This window comes from Geospiza fortis, unplaced genomic scaffold (genome assembly GCF_000277835.1).
Source record: "Geospiza fortis unplaced genomic scaffold, GeoFor_1.0 scaffold471, whole genome shotgun sequence".
NCBI lineage: Eukaryota > Metazoa > Chordata > Aves > Passeriformes > Thraupidae > Geospiza > Geospiza fortis.
Genome location: NW_005054443.1, coordinates 980,324 through 1,006,328, shown reverse-complemented (window position 1 = coordinate 1,006,328; position 26,005 = coordinate 980,324). Strand labels below are relative to the sequence as shown.

At 39.0% G+C, this 26,005-nt stretch overlaps 1 protein-coding gene across 1 annotated transcript in view; it reads left to right on the top strand.

Moving 5' to 3' along the window:
* The first annotated feature begins 19 nt into the window (after window positions 1-19).
* LAMA1 (laminin subunit alpha 1) overlaps window positions 20-26,005 on the top strand; it is a 98,563-nt gene continuing 72,577 nt past the window's right edge. Inside the window, exons 1-3 of the mRNA XM_005427379.2 lie at window positions 20-113; window positions 20,046-20,216; window positions 20,562-20,674. Of these exons, the coding sequence (XP_005427436.2) occupies window positions 20-113; window positions 20,046-20,216; window positions 20,562-20,674 (378 nt within the window). The remainder of the gene's footprint in view (window positions 114-20,045; window positions 20,217-20,561; window positions 20,675-26,005) is intronic.

Sequence of the window (26,005 nt, the reverse complement as noted above, 5' to 3'; positions counted from 1 at the left end):
GCCTCTGTCCCGGCGGGAGATGGGGTCACAGCCGGGCTCGGGCCGCTGTCCTGGTGCTCCCTCTCTGGGGAAGGGAGAGGAGCCCGAGCCCCGAAGGATGCCGCACGATGTCGGTAATACAAACCAGATTAAGCTCTGTTGTAAGGAGCGAGAAGAGTCCCAAACCACTTTCTGGGCAGAGGTAGCATGAAGAAGTAATGGAGATAATTTACGAAAGTTTTCTTTTTTTTTTTTATTGCACGTGGGCTGGCCGGTGCGTTGCGGCCGGGAGGCCGGAACGCTCCGCGCCGAGTTCTTACCCTGCCAGTGACTTCGTCACATGCATCCTCTTTGTTCCGAGTGCCGAAACTTGGGTTGTCCTGGTGAGACCCAAGCTGCTGAGCACATCGGCTCGCTCTGTGGCTGGGCTAGCAGTGATTGACTCTGCGGTGTGCTGGGCCGTGATGGGAAGCGCTGGTAGACACCGATGCTCTCACCTTCCGCTTGGGTCAGCTGCTGCTGGAGTTCACCACAGAATTTCTGCCGATCCCTACTCCCTGCGCACGAATCCTCAGTCCCATTAGGTCTCTATTAAAAACCGAAAAAAACCCCCCCAGACTTGAATGGAAAATGGTTGGAAGGCATATGTTGTGCAGATGCATGACTTGTTTTCTTTATGGTGAAGTAGGGTATTTGAAATGGATATAGGGTGGGAGATTAGCATCTGGATGTTTACAGGCTGCAGTAAAAGCTAGTGTTTATTAATATAATTGTGTGTACAAAATATCCTCTAGGTAAAAAGGACAAAGCCCAAGTAAATTTCAGAGGCCATATGTCTCAGTTTGAAAATAAATATGCTTTACTTGGCTTATGAAAATTCAGTCGTAGAAACAAATGAAATGCCAGACAAAGTGATATAAATTTTGCTTTTTCGTTTTTTTAAGGTACCATCCTGCATCAAATAACCTTAATTTAATACTAATTCCTATTTGAAGATACATGATAACATGCAGTATATAAAATAAGAATTTTCCTGAAGCTTGTCATGTATTGGTGACAAGACTAAATACCATTTTTGGTTTTTTCATTGACGTTTGCAGTCATCTCACTGCAGTAATGTGCTGCTTTTATATAGCAGCCCACGGGTGCTAGAGGCATCTGGATAAAATACTTGCTTTTTATGTCAGTGATTGAAGCTACCAATATATTTCATTGCTTCTAAGCCGCCCCTTCTGGGAATATTTAAGTTCATAATTACGTTTTTCTAGTTGAAAGATCAAGTCTAGAGACCATTCCTCCTATTAGATTAAGTTGATAGAATTTTTTTTTCTCAGCGTGAGAGCACAGATCATCCGAGGAAGCTGTGAGTTTCAACCCCCCTGGTGGTGAACTGCCTTACAAAAGCCACAATTCAAGATAACTGATCCTAAAACAATGTGAAGAATGTGATGCAGATTAGAGTAGCAATGTTGCTTTTACAGAAAGTAAGCAACTTAAGCTCAGAATTGTAAGCATCTTGTGGAGGTAAAAATACATTTTGGAGTGAGGATGGAAAGGTTTCTCAGAGAAGTTGTCAAGAGGAGTCTGGGGAAAAGGTTTCTTGGCATGGCCGTGGAGAGGGCTGTGGTAGAACTCAAAGCATTTCTTGTTTTTCTGTTCAGTTTTGCTTTCGTCCTGTCAGCAAATGAAGAAACTGGGGGGTACCACAGCTGCAAGGGTCTGTCAGAAAGTGCTGAAGTCCATTCTAAGAAAAAGAAACACACGGTACTGAAGTCACTGCACTGAACAACTTTGAAAGTTAATGATTGATTCTTTCAGCCTAAAGATTAATATCTACATAGCTATAAAATTTAGTTGGAATTTTAATTAGAGGTGTTTTGTTCAAGTGTTCCTATCATGGTGAAAAGTTTGGTTTGCATTTTCTGTTGAGTCTTTTGTATTCACTAATGGAGTAACTCTTCATGAGGCATGTAACTCAGTTCTAGATACAGAGGAATTATTTTATGTCAGAAGCAAAAAAGCCATTTCAGAGGCTTGTTATAGCAGCTTTGCTCTGTTGGAATGCATTCTTTGTTATACTGGAGTTAAGTGATACATGTCTTCAAAGCAGAAAGGAAAATCAGTTAATGATTTTGAACACTATTTTGAACGCTATTGCCTGTATTTCATAAATTTGACTCTACCACTGCCAGGTGATATTTTTTCTGTAATTAAAAAAAAATCTTGCTACTGTAAACCTGTGGTAGTGTTAACTTGGAAGGCTATAGTTGTAGACTAAATATTTCCTCAGCTGCATCTCAGTTTGTGTAAGCTGGTGTGCTGAAGTAGCCTGCTCTGTTCCTGCCTGGGGTTTTGGATAAGTGCTGGTGCTCAGAGAACTGAACGGCCGTGGGAAGGTGCTCCATCTGGGCAGAGATGAACATAGGTATTTCATATGCCTGTCACCCATTGGGTTTCAGACCTGCTTTGCTTCAAGGATCTGGTTTAGTAAGTATTCTTAGGCTATGGCTAATATACAAATTATGACGTTATGGTAAGCAAACACATTTTTTGCTGAAGCATAAGTGATATAAATTATATTGTTAGAGCACATTCCCAGGCAGTGGGAGATTTACGTTAATCTCCTTAGTTTGATGTGGTTTGAACCCACATCTCCAATCTCTGAATAGATTGCTGTATTACCAAGTTGCTGTGACAGGTAATGCAGAGGAAGAGTGTGTGAAATCTCTCAAGACCTCTCTTTGAAAAGGAACTACTGTACAGCCAAGATGGCAAGTTTCCTTCTGGAAGGATGAAAAGCTGATGCTTCAGTTGGATCATTACAGTGCTCAATATGTAAGGAGAAACAAGTACAGGCCTCCTTCTCTTTTATTTATTTGCCACAAGTGGCAATAATGTGTTTGACTTCAGGAGAAACTCTTTTATTGTACCAGTGGCTTGTGGGATTTGTTTGTTTGCTGTTTTAGTCTTCAGTTGTTTTTTACTAGGTTACTCAAGCCTGGCACCACTCATGGGTGCCTCTCGCTCTTCACCACTTAGTGAAGAAGGGCTCTTTGGTGCCTGATTCAGGGTGGTGAGTTCCACCTCAAGAAGTAATGTACTGTAAGTGTTACAGCATCTGACAAAAGTTTGGGCTGCTGTAGTTTTGGGCTGTTAGTCTGTGAACCTGGGTAGGTGGATCTTACACTCTCAGCTGCCTCACTACAACCTCATGCATTCAGAGGTGTTCTGTGCAGTGGAATAGTTTCCTCTGACACTTTTAAAACAGAGAGACAGACTTCCAGAATGCTTGGAGGGGAAGTTTTTCTGGAGCTTCAAGATGACTTGGATGTTGTATTCACAATTGTTTTCTGTGTGAGATGAAAAAAATATCTTAAGTGCTTCACCATACTGCGTCTTGGGTTCCTGTGTGCTAGTGACTTGAATAGACCTTGTTGCCATCAGTCTTAAATTTTTCCCAACATCTGCAACAGAGTTAACTGTTCTAGAAAATGAGAAGGTTTCTATTCCCTGCCAAGTTTGCCTTTACTTCTAAATATTTTCCTTTAACATTTCTGCTATGTTTCCACCAATGTGAATATTATTTCCTGATAAGAGAACACTAAAAGAAACCTCAAGTTCTTTGAGGCTGGTGGAAAACTTAAAAGCAGTGCTATTTGCAGCTTGCAGTGTGAGGCAGGAGACCAGTGAGCTAAAAATATGACAGGAGTTTGAGGCAGAATCACTTAACATTGTGATAAGGCAAAAACTTCATAATTTTTGGCAAAGTTGGGTACACTGGTATACTTGGCTTAAGTTTCCACTTTTTCCTCAGGGTTGGAAATGTCAGTTACAGTGAACCTGTACATCTCTTGTGTCTTTGGGTGGGCTAAGTAGCAGGGCCCCAAGATGCTTATTAGCTGTCCACACTCTTAAGTTCTTAGATTGTGTGAGAAGTCTCATGTCCACCCACAAATCACAAGATCAAGGTGGAGCAACATCAATAATGAACCCAGAGAAATGAGCCCCTGCCAGGGCTCTCCTCTGACAGCCACTGATGTGTTATGGGAGCAGCTCTTTAGAGCTTACAGGATGGGGGTGGTGGCAGTCTGCAGGGGTATGGGACGCATCCTGGGATTTATGGGAAGAATATTTTGGGATTGCACAGGACTAATTTTGAGATGAATGGAGGAAGGGCCAAAGATGCAGGGATCAAAGTGGTGTAGCAAAGAGTGAGTGTGTAGGGATCCATAGAGTGAGTGTGTGTGTGATGGGGCTGGTGTGTGTGCAGGGCAGTTTGTGCCTCAGTGGCTGGGGTGCAGCTGTGGGCCCCTGGGGCTCACGTGCCAGATGCCAGCAGTGGGCAGATCTTGGGTGTGGGGGAGCACAGTTACTGGATCCAGTGAGTCTCCAGCTTTGGGTGTTTAAGAAATGCACATTGTGGATGGGCATTGAAGAAATCCATCTGTGTGTATGAATCCATGTTTTTCCCCGGAGCAGGGAACAGGATGAAACCATTGGTGGTGGTTGCATTTATGTGTTTCTGTTTTTGTGAATCTGTCTGTCTGGCCATATGTATTTGAATATATCCATATATCCATTGCATTATGTGTGTGACTTTTTATGTGCCTGTTGGGAATACTTGCTCAGCTTTGCTAGTGTCTGGGCCTGGGAACATGGAGTTGCAGCAGCCAGCTCTCTCTTGGCCTTGGTACACCCCAGCAAAACTGTGGAAAAGCAGATGTAATGCCCGAGCTCTTGGCTTTTGCTTCCTCTGAGCCCATTTGACTGTCAAAGCCTGTATGTAGTGGACTTTGTTCTATATAATACTCTAAAAAGGTCAATTTTAGATGACCTGTAGATAATGTCACCTCAAACAGAGGCCACATTGCATGTCCTCAGGAATGCTGATTTTGTGGGTACCATTGTGTTAAAGTTACACGGTTTTCTAAGTTCATAATAAGCAACACAAATATATTTTGAAACTTATATTAAGTAGAAATGAGGTTTTATCTAATTATAAGGAATATGTAGTAAAAAAGTAATTGATCTCAACTAGGGACATATTTTGCAGATTTGAGACCTGGCTTGCGGTTGGGGGGAGAAGAAGAAAGAATTGAGAAATGTCATTTTTTTTCTGGTAGTCTGAAAGGAACATGGACATTCTGTGGGGAAAATGTGCTTGGTATTGATTAAAGCCCTAAATTTAAAATCTGCTTTGTGTTTTGTTCCCTGATTTATTTTGCAAGAAATTGCCAACAAGCCACAGACCATTTTCTTTTTTCTTGGAGTACAAAGGTATGTGACAGAGAAAAATCCCATGAAAGCATTCTAAGTTAGATTGAAGATTAAGATTAAAAAAATATTTGTCTGTCGTAAATATTTTCCCCATTCCCTGAGGGCTTAGAAAATGCATCTCTAGAAGTTTAGGGCTATCAGTGTATGTTGATCAGTTGTTGGTATTTGCATCAGTCTCAGAAAAGATCTTCAGGTGAGGTTTGTTGCTGTCCCCTACTTTTTTTTAAACTTTTTCTTTTTTTTTCTGTCCTGCAGACATCCCTTCCTGACCAAACAGAGGAACAGTGTGTGGCAAAACTTTTGCAAGGCAGAACTTGGTTAGGTCATCTTGCAGTAATTGTGATATGTTAGTTGGGTAAACTTTAGGGCACATCAGTCATTTTTTATTTATGCTTTTAGGTACTGAAATGATATCTGAGGCTCTGTACCGTGCCTCTGAGCTTGCAGATATGGGTAAAGCTCTCTGTCTTTGAGCTTTGAGGCCAATGCTTCATTTGCTTGTGTGTCAGAGCAAAAATAAGCTTAGATATATCTGCGCTTATTCTTTCTTAGTTACTTTTGCTATTTAAGGACTTCAGTGATTTCTCAATCATTCTATGCTCTTTTTTAGAAGCTGAAAAAAGCTGCTTTTCCCCTGAAAATAATTATTTTATACACATTTTTGAGTATTAAAAGCTATATACATAACAATTTTACAGGAAAACTGGAAGACTTCTTTTGTAATTACAGTAGAGATAAATAAGTCTGAAAATAGGAAAACATAAAATTGTAAGACTAGAAACTTAACTCTCAGTATTCAAATAGCAAATATTATAGATGCACATAATTAAGTTCTCTTTTTGATGTGAAACAGCAGTTCCAATTCCTGAGAAGTTCAGGGCAAAACAAAGAGATAGAATGCTTTAGTTTTACCTGAAAACCTGATCTTTTTTTTTTTTTCCTTTAAAGTATCTCCAGAGAATCACAACTGTTCTAGTGGCCATGTGAGCTCAGAGAGCCATTGGAAGAGAGGTGGATTCATGGCTGGCATTTTCACCCACTGCCCTTTCCAGGAGTTCAGCTTGGCAGGCTTTGTAAAGCAGCAGCTAATGTGGGTCGATGGGCTTACACGGTTGGTTTTTTCCTTGTCATTTCTGGGCTTTTCCCACCAGGCAAAGGCCGAGAAGATCCCACTGCTGCTTTGTGTAGGTGGAGTAGATGTCAGCCCTCAGCAATAAATTCCTTCTGTTTTGTCATCTTTAACTTGTTAACTTTTGCTGATTTTTTTTTTAACTGTCATTTGATACAGTAACAGCTCTGTCAGAGATATTCCCTAACCAATTCTTTTAGATTAAAGATTCAGATTTGAAAGTTGTTTTGCAAGCATAATGTAATTCCTTTCTGTGAACTTATTTATTGCACTGCGGGACTCAGCTCCCATCTTGATTCCCGCATGAAAATAAAGCTTAAAAAGCTGTTTAAGAAATGGTCTTCCCAAAGTGGAAGCTTGTTTTTTTTCTCCGTGGCTCTGCCTGCATTTTTTATTGCTGCTTGCTCAAAAATGACCTTGAAAATAGGCTGATGTCCACTACCTTCTTAACTGTATTTCCATAACTTTTATTTGCTGAAAGTCTGAGAGGACAGTGCAGAACTTGTACAGGTAATGAAAAACAACTTCTCTAGTCTTGATTTGATTCTTTGATTAGTATTGTTTTCTTGTGGACCCGATGAAGCAAGAAGTTTTTAATAGCAAAATCCTAACTCTGCAAATAAGTTGGGTACTTCTCACTGACTGTAAAAAACATTGGAATTCAGTCATTGAGCATAAATGCAAATTGGAGCTGTCGTTGATGGTAACTTAGATTAGTATTGATTGCTTTTATCAGGTTTTTTGAAAGTGTGACTGGAATTTTGCCTTCTGTCACAAAACCCAAAGATGTGTGTAAAGAAATATTTGTGTGGGAAGGAGAGGAAAAAAGCCCAGTAGCAGCTGAGACATCCTCTGCAATTTGATTGTGGCTGGGTGCAGCCTTGCTGGGGAGCATTGGAGCAAGTATCCAAGTGATCCCTTATTTTTTTGTGGATGCTGGCAGAGTGAGCTTTGCAGGAAGCACACAAGGTGTTGGGCAGGCTGGGTGCCTGGGAGGATGGCAGCCTGGGGAGCCTGACTGCACCTCTGATGCTCCCTACCCAGGCAGAGCTGCTGCCAGGCTGGATGGTGCACAGCCAGGCTTCACTGACTCCTCAGGGGACTTCTGATCCATCCAGGGATATCTAGACAGTGAGTGAATCAGGAGAGTCTAGCACCAGCAGTAGCCCTGTACTTTAAAAACCAGTCAATTGAATTCCACCTTCCCTGTTTCTGGCTCTTGCTTCACAGAAGTGAGAAATCCAGCTCCTGAAAGTGCTCCACTACTGATAAAACTATGGAAGAGATTCCCCTGCATTTTCCTGTCTGGTTTTAATTCAAATGCATGAATAGCTAAAGTGTGTTATGCTATTCTCCATGCCACACCATTCATATATTTTACTTTCCTTTGCTGTGCTGTCTTTTGTGCATAGGACAGGAAGGCAGAAAAGGCTTGTAACAGTGTGCTAATGCCTCTAAAGATTAGGCTGTTTCTACTTTATTGGCTGAGAAGGGCTAGATAACAGAAGTTTGATGTGAAGGTTCTTTGAATTGTCATGGTCTGTGGATACCCTGGTTTAAATTAGGGTTGTGAAATATATGCTGTTGAAATTTCTAGGATTCCATTTATTTACTTTAGCTTGTAGTCTCTGAAATGTGTGCTCAATGCCTTCTACTAGAAAATACCCTCTAAAATATGCTGAAGAGATAAAAATTTTGATGGCAAAATGAAGGATTAAATCTGCTTCACTGGCTTGGGGAGAGTTGCTGTGCTTTACATCTACTCACAGTTCTTCATTCCTTCAGTAGGTACTAAGTAATGTGTTCGTTTTGTGTGTCTCTTAATTGCCAAAGTAGTTCAATTAATAATATATCTCTTATAGCATAAAGAAAAAGGTTTGTATAGATAGAAAGCAAATCTGCTAAGTGTCTCTGTGATTTTTTTTTAAACTGTAGCTAGGTTATTTAGATATTATCAATAAATCTCACTACAACTTTATTAGAATTTTAGGAACCACACATTTTTTTGCTAATGCAAAAATGTGAGCTTGATGTTGAAACTGTCTTTAGATGTAAACATGAATTTTAAACTAAAAGTTGCAGGAATTAAATAATTTCCAGACCTATCCCAATTCATCTTCCTTGAAGTTGGTTTACAGTGTGTCTGCCAATGTTCTCAAGAGCAAGTTCATCAATGCTAAAGGCATGCAGCAAATGCAGAGTCTGTCCTTGGATGACCACACTTTACTTGGGAGTGGTCGCACTGGGGACAGCTTGGTTTGTGCATATTTGATAACATTGTAAGGGGGATATTTCTAATTGAAGAAATGATTCTTCAAAGTACAGTGCAGGTTTTCATTGATGTGGTGGAGGCAACCCTTGGCAGGCAATGAGAAAGAGATGTATGTGATGGGGTGGGGAACTTCCCAGATGAATTGATTATCTTTCCATAGTGATGAGCAGTAGGATACGACCTAAAGGCAGTGGCGAAGCAATAGTTACAAAACACAACTGCTGGTGGACAGCCGTGTTCAGTGGGTATCTTGGTGTGGATGAGAGGTTGTCGTGCTGATGTTCAGCTCCTGTGATGTGTCAGGTTGCTCAGAAACTTTGCCGGGTACTTGGTGGAAAGATCTACTTGTTGCTGTGCTGCCATGGCTAATAGTGGTAATAGACACATCCAAGGTTGGGTGTTTCTGGTAGGCTGAGAATCCTGCAGGAGTGATAGGCAAAGAGGGTCAGAAGGGGATTCTGAAGGTGGTACAGTGGCAGGGAAGAGGTCAGGATGTTTGCCCCAAGGAGGAAAACCCCTTTTTGTATACCACAGAGTATTGACAGATGATACAATCTCTCTAAAATTTGAGCAGCCCCCCTTATCTTTTCAGTTCCTAAGGACAATGGGAAATACGCTGCCCACTCTGCAGCTCTACCCATGTTGCCCTGTTTCCCACAGTCATCAGCAAAAAATGTTTGGGGTGTTTCAGGCAGGATCCAACTGTGCCTCGCTATTATTTTAGTGTCACTGTAACATTGCTGAATTTTAAATTAAACTACTTGAACTCTCTGTCTGTTAGAATTTTCCTTAAAAATTGCGCCTTGGGCTGAAATGCATCATTCTTGTTTTCAGGCCAAAGGCAAAATACTTTCAGAACACTTGATTAAAATTCCATGCGACTGGCTGAGTTCTTGAGTATTAATGGCAGTACAGAAGAGAACTTGTTAAAATATTGTGGTTTTTTCCCCTTGTTTTTTGGGTTCTTAAAATTACACTTTTTCAGAAATTTAACCGGAGTGACACAAATGCTTTTGAATGTCATGGAGGCATTTACTGTAAAATAATGAAATAAGAATTTGCATGTTGTGAGAATTTGAAGCATAAAAAATGTGCAACAATTGACTCAGTATTAATTTTTTTAAATAGTTGCAGTTTGTGCCCTGTACATTTGTTAAACTGTGTGCCTGGAGACCAGCAGATGCAAGACCAAACAAAGCATGGTGATTTGCAGTTTTACTTTGTTGCCTAGAGTAAAATGCCTAGGAAAAAAAAAGTAGCAGGATATATTTTACTTTTTACAAAGAGCAGAACGCTACCTCTATATCATGTCAAACAGTTGGTTACTACTGAAATAAAATTTTAAAAAATGACAAAAAATACCCCAATAGGTTTTTCCCAATTAATCTTGAAAATTAGAGATTGCTATATCTTGTCAGTAGAGATCAGGGAATGACCAAGCTTTGCATGTCCTTGGGGTTACACAGTTGCAAATCCTTTCAGGTCCATTCAAGCTGGAGGAAATGTGCTTCCTTCTACCCAGGAAGATCTGGCACTGATACAGGGCTGTATATGCCCTGATAATGGCTTTGTGCCTGTTGGAATGAAAACATTTTTCTTCCGTGTCTGAAAACAAGAGAGTTGGTAGTTCTGAGATGCCAAAACCTCTTGAACTTGAAATAGCTTTTGTTAATAAATGGAAAAATACAGGTTAGTTTAAATAGAAATTTAGCTTCACCTAACACAGCTGCAATTTCTAACATTAAGGAAGTGACAAATCTTTTTTTTTAATTAAGAAAATGAAATAATTTTGGGCTTATGCACAGGTAGTTAATAACAAGCTTTCACTAAGTGAAAAATACATTTCAGAGTTCCTTTGTAGTGCACCTACTTCATTTATGATCACAAGCTGATGCCAACTCTCTGAAGGGCATTTCTAACTGTTTTAACCTTCTTAGTGTTTGCACAGGGCAAAAATCAGTAACATTTTGTTTGGTTGTGATACTGAGTCACAGTATGAAAGTGAGTGGGACCTCTAAGCTTTTAAAATTCTTCTCAAGCTCAGGTCTCCCAGAATTTGCAAGTGATAAATGGAAATTTAGAATCAGAAGAGGGCTAATACATCCTTTTTATTATAATGGGTCATAACATCCTTTTTATTATAATGAATGATAATGAATGATTCGGTGTGCAGACTGAAGCTGCACATTTATGCATGCAAATTTAATTAGGATTAAACCCAAGAGGATTTTCATTTACTAGACAGTTGCTTTAGGTTGAAAACTGGTGATAGAAAAGAAGTTCAGGGGGAGATATTATTTAAGGAATCATTAAGGAGGCATGAGGGAAGTCTACTGTGGATCCTACATCAATAAGAACAAAAATGTTTCGTTTTGTTGGTATTGGAGCACATCATAAGTGACAAGTGACTGAGGTCCCGAGTCTTTGACATGCCAGTCACGCTGCCAATACTTCTGCTGTGTTGCTCTAAGCTAATACTATGTCTTAGGCAGCATATAAGCAAAACTGACAAGACACTGAAGTCTTTAATAGCTGTGGCTTGTATTTACTTCAGGTTTGAGCAAAGATTGTTCCCAACTGATGACTTCAGAAAAAAAGCTAGTGTACTGGTAAAAGAATGAACAACCCCCAAACCAACAAGCACAATGATGCAGACTCCTCAACGTGTGGAAAAAGCTTTGGGTGAACAAGAAAGAACTAATTTCATGGTCTGGCAGGTTTGTTGTTCCTTGGCAGCCTGCCCATCTGTCAACTTGTGGCTCTTTTGCTTTGGTGCAAATGCTGTGACAATTTCTGGGCAGATTCTTGAACTGGCTGTCAGCATACAAAAAATCAATACTTGCAAGACGTGACTTGACAGAAGAAATATTGATTATAGTTTGGAAATGCATGATAGAGTACTCAAAATTACTTACCTTTCATATCAAGTTGTACTATATGATGCTGAAAACTAGCATGAAATCTAGTTTTCTTTTATTCCACTACCCCTTAGTTTGTGCCAATCAAAATAAGCAGTAAGTTACTGTCAACATTGAAGGTATTAGAACTACCTGTGGTAGATTTTTTTAATTTTTCCCCAGGAACTGATTTTTTTTTTTCCTCAAATCCCTGAAATCTGTGGAAGGACCAAGCCATAATACTAGGAACCACATTCAGGGCTGGGATGTAAGCTATGAAACCTATTGAATTCACCAGTGTTTTCTCTGCTCAGGCTGTCAAAGATGATGTGCACTCCTTTGGGAAACAAGGAAGCACATTTATAGGAATGTCTGGTTGGGGCTGAAAACTTGAACTTCTTCAGTTTCAAGCATCTGCACCCTGACCATGTCTTTGCAGCCTTATCCTCTCCTTAGTTTTCCAATCATTTTGTATATAGCATTCTTCATACACTTTGAAATTTAGATTTTTTTTTAGAACCCAAGTTTTCTGCCTTCCTTTGGAAAAGAAAAAGCACTTTTTTTTAACCTTATTCAAATTCTGTTACATTGGGGCTATCAGCCTGGCTATGTGCTGGTGCTTGGGAATTTTAAGGAAGACATGTAAGTTATGCCAGACACTTGCTCCTTAACCTTCACAAACTATATTGAGGAAACTAGTTGTGGGATAAAAGTGCAGCTGGTGTTCATTCTTGACTGAGCAAACTTTTGCTTATTTTGGGTCCAGTCTGAGTTTCACGGAATTTTATTAATCTGTGGTGTTATGACTTTATTAGCTTTATTAATTTGCAGCGTTGTAATTATTTTCAATACATTTCGAGCACACAATACTAATTAGCACATCATCTAGCCTAAGGGAGACCACAGTAGGTAAAATGCTTTTGCTGTTGTACCCTGTCTGCATTATGGCCCTCATTAATAATGCTGAGTGCACATAAGCAACTGCAGAAAAAAATATTTGGCAGAGAAGACTTTGCCATTTAGAAGAAGGGGCAAGGTTTCATCCTCTGTAGCTTGTTTGTGCTCTAACAGCTTGTGGAGTTCAAACAGAATGTTTTCTGTTACATTAACTGGTGTAATGAACTTGTTTTGTTGTCCTTTTTTCTGGGGCTCCAGTTGGATTGCTTCAGTTTGATTTGCAAAAGCTTGAGTGGATCAGAGCTGTAAAATAATCAGCAGACTGTTCTGAAAGCAAGTGGTTGAGTGCTCAGCAAATGGCTGCAAAGTAATCTGTTTTACAGATAACCTGAACTCATCCAGGGTCTCATGTGAAGTATGCTTCAACAGATCAGGATCTTTTACTTACCTTGGTGTGCAATGCAAACAGAAGAGCAGTACCTGGAAAAAAAATGCAAAACTTATGTGTGTTAACAAAACTATCAAGACTTTAAGAAGTTATTCTACTCCAACTGGTGCTGATGAGGTCTGAGAATCCAGACTGTTGGAAAAATGCAAGCTGCCAAGAACTCAAAAGGATAAGAAGTTTAGAAGATGGACTGTAGAAAGATTGAGAGGGTTGTTTACATAGTCTGGAAAAGGGTGTGTGGTAACAGCTCAGGTAAACAAAAGTTGTAATCAAGATCATGACTGATCCTGAATGCAGCAAAGAGGACTGAAAATTTGTAACTTTTAAAGTAATAAAGTGTCAGAATAGACTTGTCAAGGATGTTGAGGAATAGCCTCATTGGAAGCTCTTGAGAACAGACAAACTCAATATGTTCTTACATTAAAAGCTGATTAAATTAAATAAATGTAATCTTTGCTACCTAGTATTTCTGTGATTGACTCATTACCTTTGCTCTACAGCATGAGAAGAAATGGAGAATGGGTTTTAGGAAAAGATAATGCTCTGTCATGGTAGAGCTTTCTTTTAAATCTGAAGTTTTATTTAAATATTACAAATTTAAATTAATTACAAGTTTACAGGTGTTCTGCTAAAAAACCCTAAACATACTACATAGTTAAATCCTGTAAACTTGATGTTTTGCTAGCAGAAATTCTCCTCTCTGTTGAGCTACAGAAAGAGGAGTGATCGGTTTTCAAAATAATTTCTTACCAGTGGCTTGCTACCTAAGCTTACTGCATAAGTTGTGGTGAAGCTTTCAGCTTTTCAAGTGGGTTAATGCCGCAGCTAACACACTTTAAGCAGTGTCTCCACAAAGTGGATTATAAGGCAGGTTAAGTGTTAAACCCACATTTCTTGCTGACTGTAAGAACGGAGAATTAGTACCTTAATTCCTGTAGTTAGAAGTTAGCAATTTCAGTCCATTTATTTCAGGGAAACCAGCCTAGATATTTGGTGTGATTACAGGGTAGAATTCTGATGAAAGTGTGTAGAGAAGGTTAAACTAGGGGTGCTTGTTAGTAAAATATAATGAGAGTAAATCCATTGAGCAGGCTAGGAGTCTGAGCCCAAGCTTGTTAGTTCCAGGGTTTTTATTTAGTAAACTCATTTAATCCAAAACTTGAATAAAATACAACAACTAAATTAAATCTGTGCTATTGAAAACAGTCTGAGAATGTTACCAAGAATGTGACCTCAACTTCTGTGTGTAAGGCTATTACATATTTTATACATCCTAATACTGTGACATTTTACATTTTGTCTTTAGTGGTTCTCCTGAAGTGCATCAAACTATTCTGAACAACTGTATACTCTGTGTATGTTTTCAGTGAAGGGAGAATTCATTGCTTGTGAGCAAACTTCAGCATTCCCAGCTTGTTAGGAGCTGCCGATTGCCTTTACATTTTTAAAAAACGCTAACTTGCAAATGAGATTAGACCCCTTCAAGGATTTCTGTGTTCTGAGAAATTACACAATAAAAGCTCATTGTTACTGAACACATTGGCTCTTTATGTTTTTTAAGCCATATCTACTTTGTTCACTTGCAAATTACTGCTTTATTACACTCGGCACAAAAAAAGACAAAATACTTAGAGAGCAATCAGGCTGTTGGCATCGCTGAATGTCTCCATGTTGTTCACTGAAGTCTGGTTTAGAGTCCTCATTGTATACACTGATGAACAATCCAGAAAACTTTCTGAACTCAGTCCTTGGCTTGCTTCATATGATCTTTTGTGTTCATTTCCTGTTAGTTTGTCTTCTTTTAAAAAGAACCCCAACAAACACCTCCCTAATTTAGTTAGCTTTCTAGAACTATCAGACTGATCAGTGAATCTGGATTCAGGAAGAAGCTGTCTTAAACATGGCATTTCTCTAAGAGTTTTGCCATCCTTACTGTGTTGATCTGCATATCAGAATTGTGCTTGTTGAATATATTTGGTGGTGCAGCAAAGCCCATGTAGAGTAGAACTCTCATGTGCATCCTTCTGTTGTGCAACTGTTTTTAAAAGAAATTATTTTAATCAGCTATGCCTTTGCAAGGAAGATTTTTATTCTTGGGACTGTCTCCCTTCACATACCATCTGTAATAAGTAGTTTTACCCTGTCACAGTGTGAGGATTCATACAGTTAAACATGGTCAAAACCACAGATCATGCATCTGTTTTGCCAAAATGCACAAATCCACTTATCTTCTACCCAAAACCCAGTGATTAAATATTATTGATTTTCTGATTGAACAAAATCATTAATCAGAAAATGCAGTTGGGGTTTTGTTCAGCTATAGCTGTACAAAATGCAGCCAAGGGTCCTACATTGAGAAAACTTAAATAGAAGGAAGGGAAAAAAGAATGTCTAAAAAGCCTTTGTAGATGGCACACAAAAACATGTGATTTCCATATTTACATTTAGTGATGGATATGTGCTGTGGGCTGAGCATGGAGAGCAAGTCTAATGTTATACTGCACTGATGCTGCTCAACACGGATAGGATTTCTGAGCTGGACAAAATGTTCAGTAAGTGCAGATATGTCAGACTCATTGCACAGTACTATGGAATGATTGTAATTGCTGTGATCTGCTCGTGTGCAGTAAATCAGGTGTATCCAGAATGAAGCCAGATATATGCATTGACTGCAGTTAGAGTTACCAGAATCCCACAAATGTCCCAAATCCTTGAAATGTGAGAACTTCAGGATGTTTGGTAATCTATATATGTAACAAAGTTAAAGCTTACAAACCCACAAAGAATTAACTTGAGTCCCCAGGAAAGATGATGATATTTACATCAGCAACAAGGAGCTTGTGAGGACTTCCGTATAATCTGGTTTAAAGTCGAATAACTCCCAAACAAATGTAGGCTATATGCTCGACCATTAACTTTACAATAGAAGGGTAGCTGTCCTGGCTAGAGATGTCTTTTACTTAAGCAATACCTGCATGAATTATCAGTACTTTGAATCTGCCCCAGTAAGCTGCATGCTCCACCTGTCCCTGTTAATTTGAGGAATCTGAGTCAATAGGCATATTGAAGCACATAAAATACAAATTATCTCATCCACCTTAAGGCTTTTTGCCTGTCTTCTTTTCCCCTGGCATACTGCGTGCTGACCTGTTCATCATTTGAAAATGTTACAACTTGGCTTCATCATGAACAAGCCGTTTTCCTGAATTTTGCTGGAACACTGATGCTATGTCCTTCACCATAAGGTCTGCCTGCTAGCTGTATGTACAACAAATGCATCTACCCTCTGAATTACTTCTTGTCATTTTCCTGATGGATTGAATAGTGTAGAGTGTGGATGTGACAAATTCTGCACTGTCCACATTGCAGGTCGCTTTACTAGGAATGTAATTCCCTCAATTTCCTCTGAGCTTGAGGTCTTTTGTCTCTCTAGGAAAGCTCTGAATGACATAATTCTGACAATACCCACACAGATTTTCAGTTCTCCCTTATTGAGTTTTAGTCATGCATCTGGCTAAAACCAAGTCCAATGAGAGCAACTTGTTTGAACTTCTAATGAAAACATTGTGCTTAGCTTTTGTGCTGAGCGGTAGTGAAGCAATTGTTATTCTTTCTCAAGGTCAAATTAACATCTATACACTTCATTTTCTGGCATTGGGGTGTGTGCGAATCTCTGGTTTGAGGCAAATGAGCATCTGAGTAGCTGGAAAATAATGAAAGAGTTCACCTTACCATGAAAAGAGCTGGCCAGCAGTTAGAAGTAAATGAGTTTAGTTTAAAAATTCTTCCAGCCTTTCTCAGGACCACCGTAGTCTCTTGCAAAATGCTGAGCAGTAATTCCCATGGTTTTGCATGGAGCACTTGCCTATTAGTGGGAATAAAATAATAAATCCAATTTAATCTATCATTTGTGCTGTACTTTGGGTAGAAAACCTAGAAAGTTAAATGGATGAAGGGTCTAGAGGGTAAGTTCTATGAGGAGGGACTGAGAGGGCTGGGGTTGTTTAGCCTGGGGGAAAGAAGGCTCAGGAGAGGCTTTATCACTCTCTGTAACTACCTGAAAAGGAGGGTGTTGCCAGGTGAGGGTCAGCCTATTCTCCCAGGCAACAAGTAATAGAATGAAAGGATGTAGCCTTAAGCTGTGCCTGGGGAGATTCAGGTTTGACCTCAGGATCAGAATTTCTTCATGGGAATAGTTGTTAAACATGGGAAGTGGACTGCCCAGGGCAGTGGTGGAACAACTGTCCCTGGAGGTATTCAAGAAATGACTCTGTGTGGCACTTAGTGCCATGGTCTAGTTGATGATGTGTTAATCAGAGGTTGGACTTCATGATCTCAGAGGTCCTTTCCTAAGGACTAAATGATGGGTGATGCCCTTAAAAATGCAAATATCATTGCTAAAGTTTCAGTTTAATGAAATATGTTATCTTCTGATGGAGTTTTATGTCAGTTACAGCCACTTGAATTTCACACCAAGATATGATGACAGGCCCCTGTTTATCTGTAAATGGCTCACTTAAGCGACTGATTCTTTGGTTGGTCATCATACCTACTGCTTCCTACAAGGCATAAAAGTATCTTAGCAGATGTTTGGTTTCCTGTTTTTTTTGGGACAGGGGGAGAGTGGAGAAGTGAGGGAGAAGGAAGGTTGGCAGAGCAGCATCTAGGAGCTTTTGAATTCCTAACTCTGAGTACCTGGCTCTCCTTACTAAAAGAATAAAGAGGAGCAATGTTCTTTGAAGATGCAACTAATTTATTTGAAATTTGCCTTTTTTCAATTTCATTTGTTGCAGATGCTTATTGTTTCCTAATAAATAATCTCTGACACTATTCTTGATCTTCTCTGAAATCAGTGGCTGCACCTCCGCAGTTTACCTTAAAATTTAATTGTGGTAAAGATATTCAGAGGTGAACATAATCAACTAGGATTTGAAGAGATGCAGTACCTTGCAGGACAATGCTAACAACCTCTTGCTTTTCATTTGGGTCCTGGGGCAAATCTCCAGTGCAACTCACTTGGATTGACATGCTCTATTTTTATGTCTGTGGGACCCAGAAAACTCATAATGAGATAGTGTTGCTATTCCTTTGGCACAAGTCTGTTGACTGAAGGTTGTTGGAGGCAAATTATTTCACTATAGCAAATGGAAAGAAATGACATGGCTACTGTATAAAGTGAGTGAAGGTAATGGATGACCTGGGAATTAATGGATAGCTCTTGAAGATAGGCTGGTAGACCCCTGCATGAACAGTAATTAATACTGAATAAGAAAGATTTTATGTCGTTGGAGAGCAGTGTTAAAAAAGGTACCCTCTTCCACCACTGAGCATTCTTGTGAAGTAGGAAACAGAGGCAGCATTTCTTCTTTGGCTCCAGCTTTACATCTGGAGATGTACTGCATGCATACTGCACAAGGTGAGAGAAGCCTGTGAAGAAAATATCTTACTAGAAGAAGAGCCTCACTGGAGTAGTCATTAGGGTGTCTTCAGCATCCTCATCTGCATCAGATTTAGGTGTAATGAGAACAAGGCATCTAGCCTAGTCTGGATTTAACATAAATGAAGTCAGGATTCAAAAAAATACAAAGCTCCATCTCCCTCCTATTAAATTTCAAGTATAGCACAATTGAAAACACACAGTTTGTTATTTATACGGTGGTGCAGAGGGTTAGGATTCAGACAAATTTTCAATAGCTGAACGTAAGTCTTAAATAACATTGAAAATTTTCTCCAGGATTTCTAGGGTAATACAATTACTGGGCAAAGGCACTTGAAAGGAATATTGAATGTAGCCTTGTTAAATCACAGAATTGTTAGGGTTGGAAGGGACTTTTGGAGGTCATTTGGTCCAGTGACACTGCCAAGGCAGGGTAACCCTGAGCAGATTACACAGGAACTTGTTCAGGTGGGTTTTGAACGTCTCCAGAGGGAGACTCCATAACCCCTCTGGGTAGTCTGTTCCATTGCACTGCCACCCTCAGTGTGAAGAAGTTCTTCCTTATGCTGAGGTGAAACTTCTGTTTTAGTTTATGGACATCGCTCCTTGTCCTGTTGCTGAAGAGTGCTGAAAAGAGCTTGGAACCCTCCTCTTGGCGTCCACCTCTGAGATATTTATATGTATAAACAGCTAAGGAAAGCAAAACTTTAATATTGCATTCTCTTTTGATGTATATTGGGGATAATGAAGTAAAAGAATTCATACAGTTTTACTAGTGGAATAGGAATATTCACAAATATTTCACAAATATGACTTGATTTTTATTTTTTACAGATTTCCTTTCAACAGAAGACAAATTATTTTAATACCTTACTATTGCAACATAAGCAATTCTTGTGGCATTTTTAATGTGCCATACCAATTCTTTCGATTTGATTTTAGCCCACTGGCTTTAATCTCTAAAGACAGGACTCCTCTTTCCAAAATTGCTTCTTTTTCAGAGTTACTTATGAGCGGAAATGGAGTATCTTTGTTACATCATAACCATGCAAGAAATAAAAGCTTTTTAGTTCATGAGGGACAGCTGGAAGTTGATTGAGAAACTATGCTTAACTTCTGTCACATACAGTATCCTAGAAATTTTATCAGTAGCCTTCAAATAAAAGTAAAACTTTACTCCTTTGAGAAAAAGTGAAAGATTCCTGGTCTGGTAGCTGTAATCTTGAAACTTAGTCTGTTGTTAGGTTATTCCAGTGCACAAGAGCAAAATTATTTGAAAGTGTGCTGAAGTGTTTGTATAAAGATTAATAAGTGGCAAGCAAAATATCCCTTGGACTTTACAGAGACTGCAGAAGAAGCCTGTAGCAAAGGTCTAAAGTTCAGTCCTTAAATCTTTCAAGTCTGGAGTGTCCTGTTCAGGCCAACGGTGCTGCTGCTGCAAAGAGCTTGTGTAAAATGCCGATTTCCACACCAGCTGAGTGTGTGCTGTATAGTGCCTCTTTGATTCTGGCAGTGGGCCAGTTGTCCCCCAGGGTTTGATCAATTCACTATGCAAGGGAAGGTTTAGTAACTGGGAGAGTTGGTTGGCAAACTCTTGTGTTCCTAAGTATAAAGCATCCAAATGTGGAGTGAAATAAGAAGGATACTGCTGTCAGGGTGCCAACTTTGCATGCCTTACAATGTGGCTGATTAACCTTATTTCTTTCAAGGCCTGTTTCCTGCCATTTTGAACCTGGCCAGCAATGCTCACATCTCCACCAATGCCACCTGTGGAGAGAAGGGACCAGAGATGTTCTGCAAGCTGGTGGAGCACGTCCCCGGACGGCCTCTGCGCAACGCCCAGTGCCGCGTCTGTGACAGTCACAGTGCCAATCCCAAAGGCAAGCTTCACGTGTTTTGGATTTTGTTTGTTTCATTAATTTGTGTCTGTTTTTAACCCTTCCCCTTCAATATAGAGTGTATTGGAGTACAATGTTTTAGTTTTAGTCTGTCTACTATGTGAGTGCAATTACCTTGGAGCAAAAGGCTGACAAAGTGTGAGCGGCGTGTATCACCACTGAGCACTTCAAGATCCAGTGACAACCTTTTTGTCTGAGGGCAGATTTCAGCTTTTACTTCTTTATGACAGGAGGAGATTGTTCTTCGTGTGAAACAAATGTGCTGGGTCAGAAAAGTTAAGTGAGATTTATTTTCAAGAGATGTTTAATTTTTTTGCTTTGAAACAGAGCAGCACCCAATTTCCAGTGCAATCGATGGTACCAATAACTGGTGGCAGAGTCCCAGCATTCAGAATGGAAGGCAATACCACTGGGTCACCATCACCTTGGACTTAAGGCAGGTAAGTAACATTTATGTGAGTATCATTAAATGGATGTAGGATACAAGCCAATACTAATTGATTGCAGCTCTTTGTTTAGATAAAACAAAAACAGTTTTTAGTAAAAAATAGCATCCATGTTCTTTCTGTCTTGGTAACCAATTCCATCTGTACCAGTTCCTTTGTCTTGGTAACTTTCCTCTGCCTAGCCTTCTGTCTTTTCCTCATGCTTCTGTCTTTTCCCCAGCAGTCCTATAATACTGTTTTCCTCCACCTTTTATTTCTTAAAGTCTGTGTTTTCAAGGACTTATTTTTAAACAGGAATATTTTCAGGGTATAGGCCAAAGCACACATTTTATATGTGAGGATGCATCTGACTGATTCCGATCATCATCTTGTTGGAAGGAGCACTGGAAAAACATGTTCTAAACTATATCTTCTAAGAACTTTTGCTGTCTGCTGTTCTGCAGAGCTGGGGTTTGAATTTCTGAAACAGTGATTTGTAACCCTGGGGAGTCTGGAACTGTCTGGGCAAAAGTTGTTTCCCCTGTTTTGGCCGCTCTGTATGGTGAAACTTGGAGGGATTTATCATTCTTAGACAGGAGCATGCTAAACTGTACAGGGCATTTGCTAATTTATGAGTTTGTCTGCTAGACATGAGAATCAGAAGTCTCCTACCCTGCTCCAAGAATAGATAAAGTAATTGGTGAAGAGATTAATGTTTCTTGTTTTTTTCTAGTTGTTTTGCTTTGAACAGATCTATGTGCTGGCCTACCTAAGTAGTTTGAAAATCATAGCTCAACAATTCCTTATTAATATAGGGATGCCTCCCAAATCTGGAAGAAGCAGCTTTATTACTTACTAAGAAATGCATACTTGAGGTGTAGAATTGGTAGGAAGCTTCTGCAGGATCTCTAGATCCTGCTTAAAAGTTATTTTAAAGATTAAAACAGAGGGTTTAACTTTGATGTTTTCCAATAAAACACAGATTAAGCAGATGCCTAGTTTGCTCTTTAATTAGAAAGCAGAACCGTTAGGAAAATGATCACAGGGTGTCTTTTGTCAATGACAGAAGGTTTGGGTAGGATGTTAGTGTTGTTTGAAGAGTTAACTTTGTGTTTGGTTTGTAAATGGACAAACAGGAAGGAAAAATGAAGGAGGAGGGGATGCTTTAGTTTTTATCCTCCTAGAACAATTTCACTTTGGAAACAGACCAGCTGAGCTGCCCTCTGAATCATTTGTTCTTCAGTCTTAGTGCTGTTAATGTTTCAACAAATACATATCTTTCCTCTCCTGACCCATGCTCAGTTTCACTTATTTGATTTGAAAAGTTTCCCCAAAGGGGCCTTTCTTCTGTTTTCCCTAGAGAGTTTGAGAGAGAGAAGGCATCTAAGGCTATGTAAACTGAATGTAAATTAGTGCTCTGTGAGAGACGATTTGGTTAATTAGAGATTGCTTGAAGTCAGTGAGTTATTAGAGCTGACTTGGTGTGCTTACTTGAAACGAGTCAGCGCAAGTAAAGAAAGCACAAAAGAAAAGCATATGAAGGACCTTAGTGATTTTAGCAATTGTTTAGTTCATGCATTTGTTTCAGAATTACTTAAAATAGGACCTGTAAAAATATTCCTGAAAGTCAGTACTAGTGTTCAGTATAATTTCATCATTAGTACTTTTTTTTTACATTTCAAGTATTGTGCATTAAATCTGTCAAGTACTGTATTAAAGGAAACAAGTCCTTCAGATTTCCTTGCCAGAGTATAGAATATATTCACACCTTTTTGTGATGTTAAAAATCCTGTCATTATTTATGGGTGGGTTTTTTGTGCAATTATCAGAAGTTCTAGGACTAAGAGCTTCTTGGGATTATTACCAAGGCACAGTTTAGAGATATAATCCAAGCAGTTAGGTTGGTAAATGCTGAAACATACCCTTGGCTGGCAAATATGGGGAAGATTCCTGTAGCTGGTGAACACTGCACAGCTGGTGACTGCACACCAGTTTTCCAAGGTGAACCTCTATGACTATTCATCTCTTGGCTTCAATTTGAAGGGAATAGAGGATGTTCTTTTAGCTAATATTCTACCTTGTTCTTAGTCCATTTAGTCTAAAACCAGCTGTACTACAGAGTAGTTTGATGGGATCTCAGTAAGAAAGGAAGGCTAATAAAATTGGCATTGAAATTGCTGTTTTTATCTTTCTCCTTTGCAGAATCTGTGCCATTTGTAGCTAATATAGCATTTTATAAGGATAGTGAGTGCTTATGTTATGATTTTCTAGCTCATATACATCCTGACAACTAGGTACATTTACTCTAGTGCGCCTTTCAGTATTTCCAGGACCCACATGTATGATAGCCTTTCCTTCCCACGCCCTACACCACTGCCTCCTCCTCCCCCTTTCCATTAAATGCATGGCAATGATCCAGAACTGAGGAAAGAGCAGTGTAGCAATGAGGTGTAGGATTGATGTACAAGACACTAAGATTTGATTTATGACCTTGTGCTTCCTACACTGGTAGTTCTACAGAAACAAAATACACAGCAGCGGTTTTCTATAAAAACAGTACTTTTTGTCTGAGTTTGACTCCTCTGGGCAGTTGCACTGTGAAATTACAGTTCTAGTAAATCCTGGCTATGATACATTTTACTAGTGTGATTGAGCCAGCTGTAAAATATTACTCTGTGACACCATTAAACAAAGACTACTTACCTCAGTTTTATTACCATGCTTTGGACTTTTAAAGGTATTTAAATGAGCTCCATATCCTCAGTGTAGCAGAAAGGCAGATGTTGGTATATCAAAAAGTTCTTGAATTGCAAAGCAAGACTTGTTCTTCTTGGAAGACCCACAGTATTAGGTTGAGTTGAGAAAACAGCTCCACTTCTGATTAAGTCATAGCTTACGGATATTCTGTGAGTAATGGATTACAACTCAGAGGCTGATGTAGGAGTAATTTGTAGTTTCTGCTATTACAAAGTAAAAGAGAATGTAAATATTATAATATGATTTTTCCAGAGCTTTCATCTTGAAATCAACTGGCAAGAATGGGTTTCTTTAAAGATACATGGTTTGCTGATGTCAAAAAATGATATTCTGTTGATTTTACAGGACTAATGCTGATTTATTGTATGTGGCAAGCTTTCTTAAAAGCCTTTTGTGGCCTTGGAAAACTGGTGATAGGAGATTCAGAGTGTTCATCTGTATAATCTTAAAATAAAATTCTTGAGTAAAATGAATTTCCCTTCAATTCCAAATAAATATTTGCACCTAATGAATGAAAATCTTGAAGAAAAGATAATTAACAAGACTAGAAGTTCTTCTGGATTTAGTGTATTTTGCACTTTTAATGTCACAGAATTGTCAGAGAAAAATGTTGCAAACAATTGCTAGATTTCACAGTGTCTAAGAGGATGAAGCTGTCTTTAGCACTTAAAAAGATATTTCTGTAAACAATATAATCTGATAAACATCCCTTCATCTAGTCTCCTACTCTGAGAGTATTCAAGAATGATGCATTTGGTGTTGCTGGATCAGCATTCAGGGAAACAAGGTTTTTAGAAAGTCTAATTAAAGCAGAAATTCTTGTTTTGTTGGCATTGCAGCTATGAAAAAGGTTGTTTTAGTAGAAGTTTATTTTGCTGATCTTAAAAATCAGGATTGGAATGCCTGTAAAATGGCACTTTTAATATATGGCTTGGGAACTGCTAACTTGCTCTGACTTGCCCTTTTTACCCTTGTAGTTCAATAAGACAGTTAGTTCTGAGAAAGTTATACAGTCAAATTAAAGTATACAGATCATTAGCTCTTGCTCAGGTTTATCACGTGGCTGGTTGGTGGGCACTGAATGAACATGGAAAGTGATAAGAAACTGCCATTGATGTTCAAACTGGAAGAACTTATAAAAGTCAAATTCTTTAAAAAAGTGCTCAAAGTAAAATTAGTTTTCATTACATGGACTTCTTGACCTATTATGGGTTGCAGAGTCTGTGGGATAGGAGGTCTGTTACAGATATTCTTTAAAACATCTTCATCTGTGGACACTGTGGACACCTTGGTCCCTTTCTCCAGCTTCATTCCCTTGCTGGGAAACATAATCCCTGAGAATACAGGTTGTCCTGGTAAGTTGTCTTGTGACTTCTTGAGTCTGAGAACATTTATACAAAATCCTTTATTTATTTATTTAAGCTGTATTATTTTCAGGCACTGACAAATTTTCCTAAAGTTGTTATTCATTATCCTGTCAATTTGCCTGTGAAGTAAAATGGGATACCTGTGAGCTATGTGTGTAAATGGAAGACTTGAGAGGAGATTCAGTTTGTTGAATTGTGCATTGAATTTGTGCACAGTTGCTGTGAAAATGTTAATATTTAACTGTCTTTTCCCTCCACTCCCCCCTCACCAAGGAACTTGATATTTAAAATAAGTTTAACTTGCATAATCTTGTGAATACCTTTTACTGCAGCAGTTAGTTTGTGATGAAGGATAGTTCATTGTTACTAGTTGGAACTGGATTTAAAACTAGCCACATCAGCTGCAGACTATAATGGGTCTTGAAAAATCTCAAAGTAATCAAAAGTAGATCATTTGTTGTTCAGCCAACTGTGTAATAAGTAGGGAAGCAGTTTAGTTGATGACAGCAAGCAGAGTGGGGAAAAAAAAATAAAGGACATATGAGAGTTTTTGAGGGAGATTTTTTACCAGGGTATTTGAAAAAGGTTTGGGTTCCAGTCCTGCATCTTTTATGCATTTGAAAAAGATTACTGACTTCAAAGGAACTTGGAAGTGCATAGCTGTTTCTAAGCCCAGTCGATAAAACTTTTCTAGTTTTAATGGTTTTGTGATGTCCTCATCTGTGATGGAGAAAATACCCATACAAGCAACTCCTGTTACCTACAAGTGTCTTCAGGTTTTAGGTACTGAAATGATGATACACCAGATTCTGCTTGGTCATAACTGAGTCAATGGAATCCAGCTTGTGTGTAGAGAATATAGTTGTTTGGTTTGAAGTCTGCCCAAATGGTGTACTTTGTTCCTTTAAAACCGTGTATTTTGGCTTTATTTTTCATCTGGAGATTGTTGGCATGATGTAGGTTTTATTTAAAAGGCATTCCTCTCTTCATGGAAGCTGGATTATAATTCTTGATATTCATTTAACTTTGATCAAATTTTAAGGCTATATGAAACAACAAAGGATTCACAGACCCCAGAGAAATTTTATTTCTAAGACTGACTAAAGAGTGAGCTGGCTTCTCCTTTTGCCTGCATCTGCTTGCATTGCTGAAAGGTCACAGTAAAATCCTCATTTTCTGTAAATTATCATATTTATTGCCACAACTAGAAATGTTCTGTTTG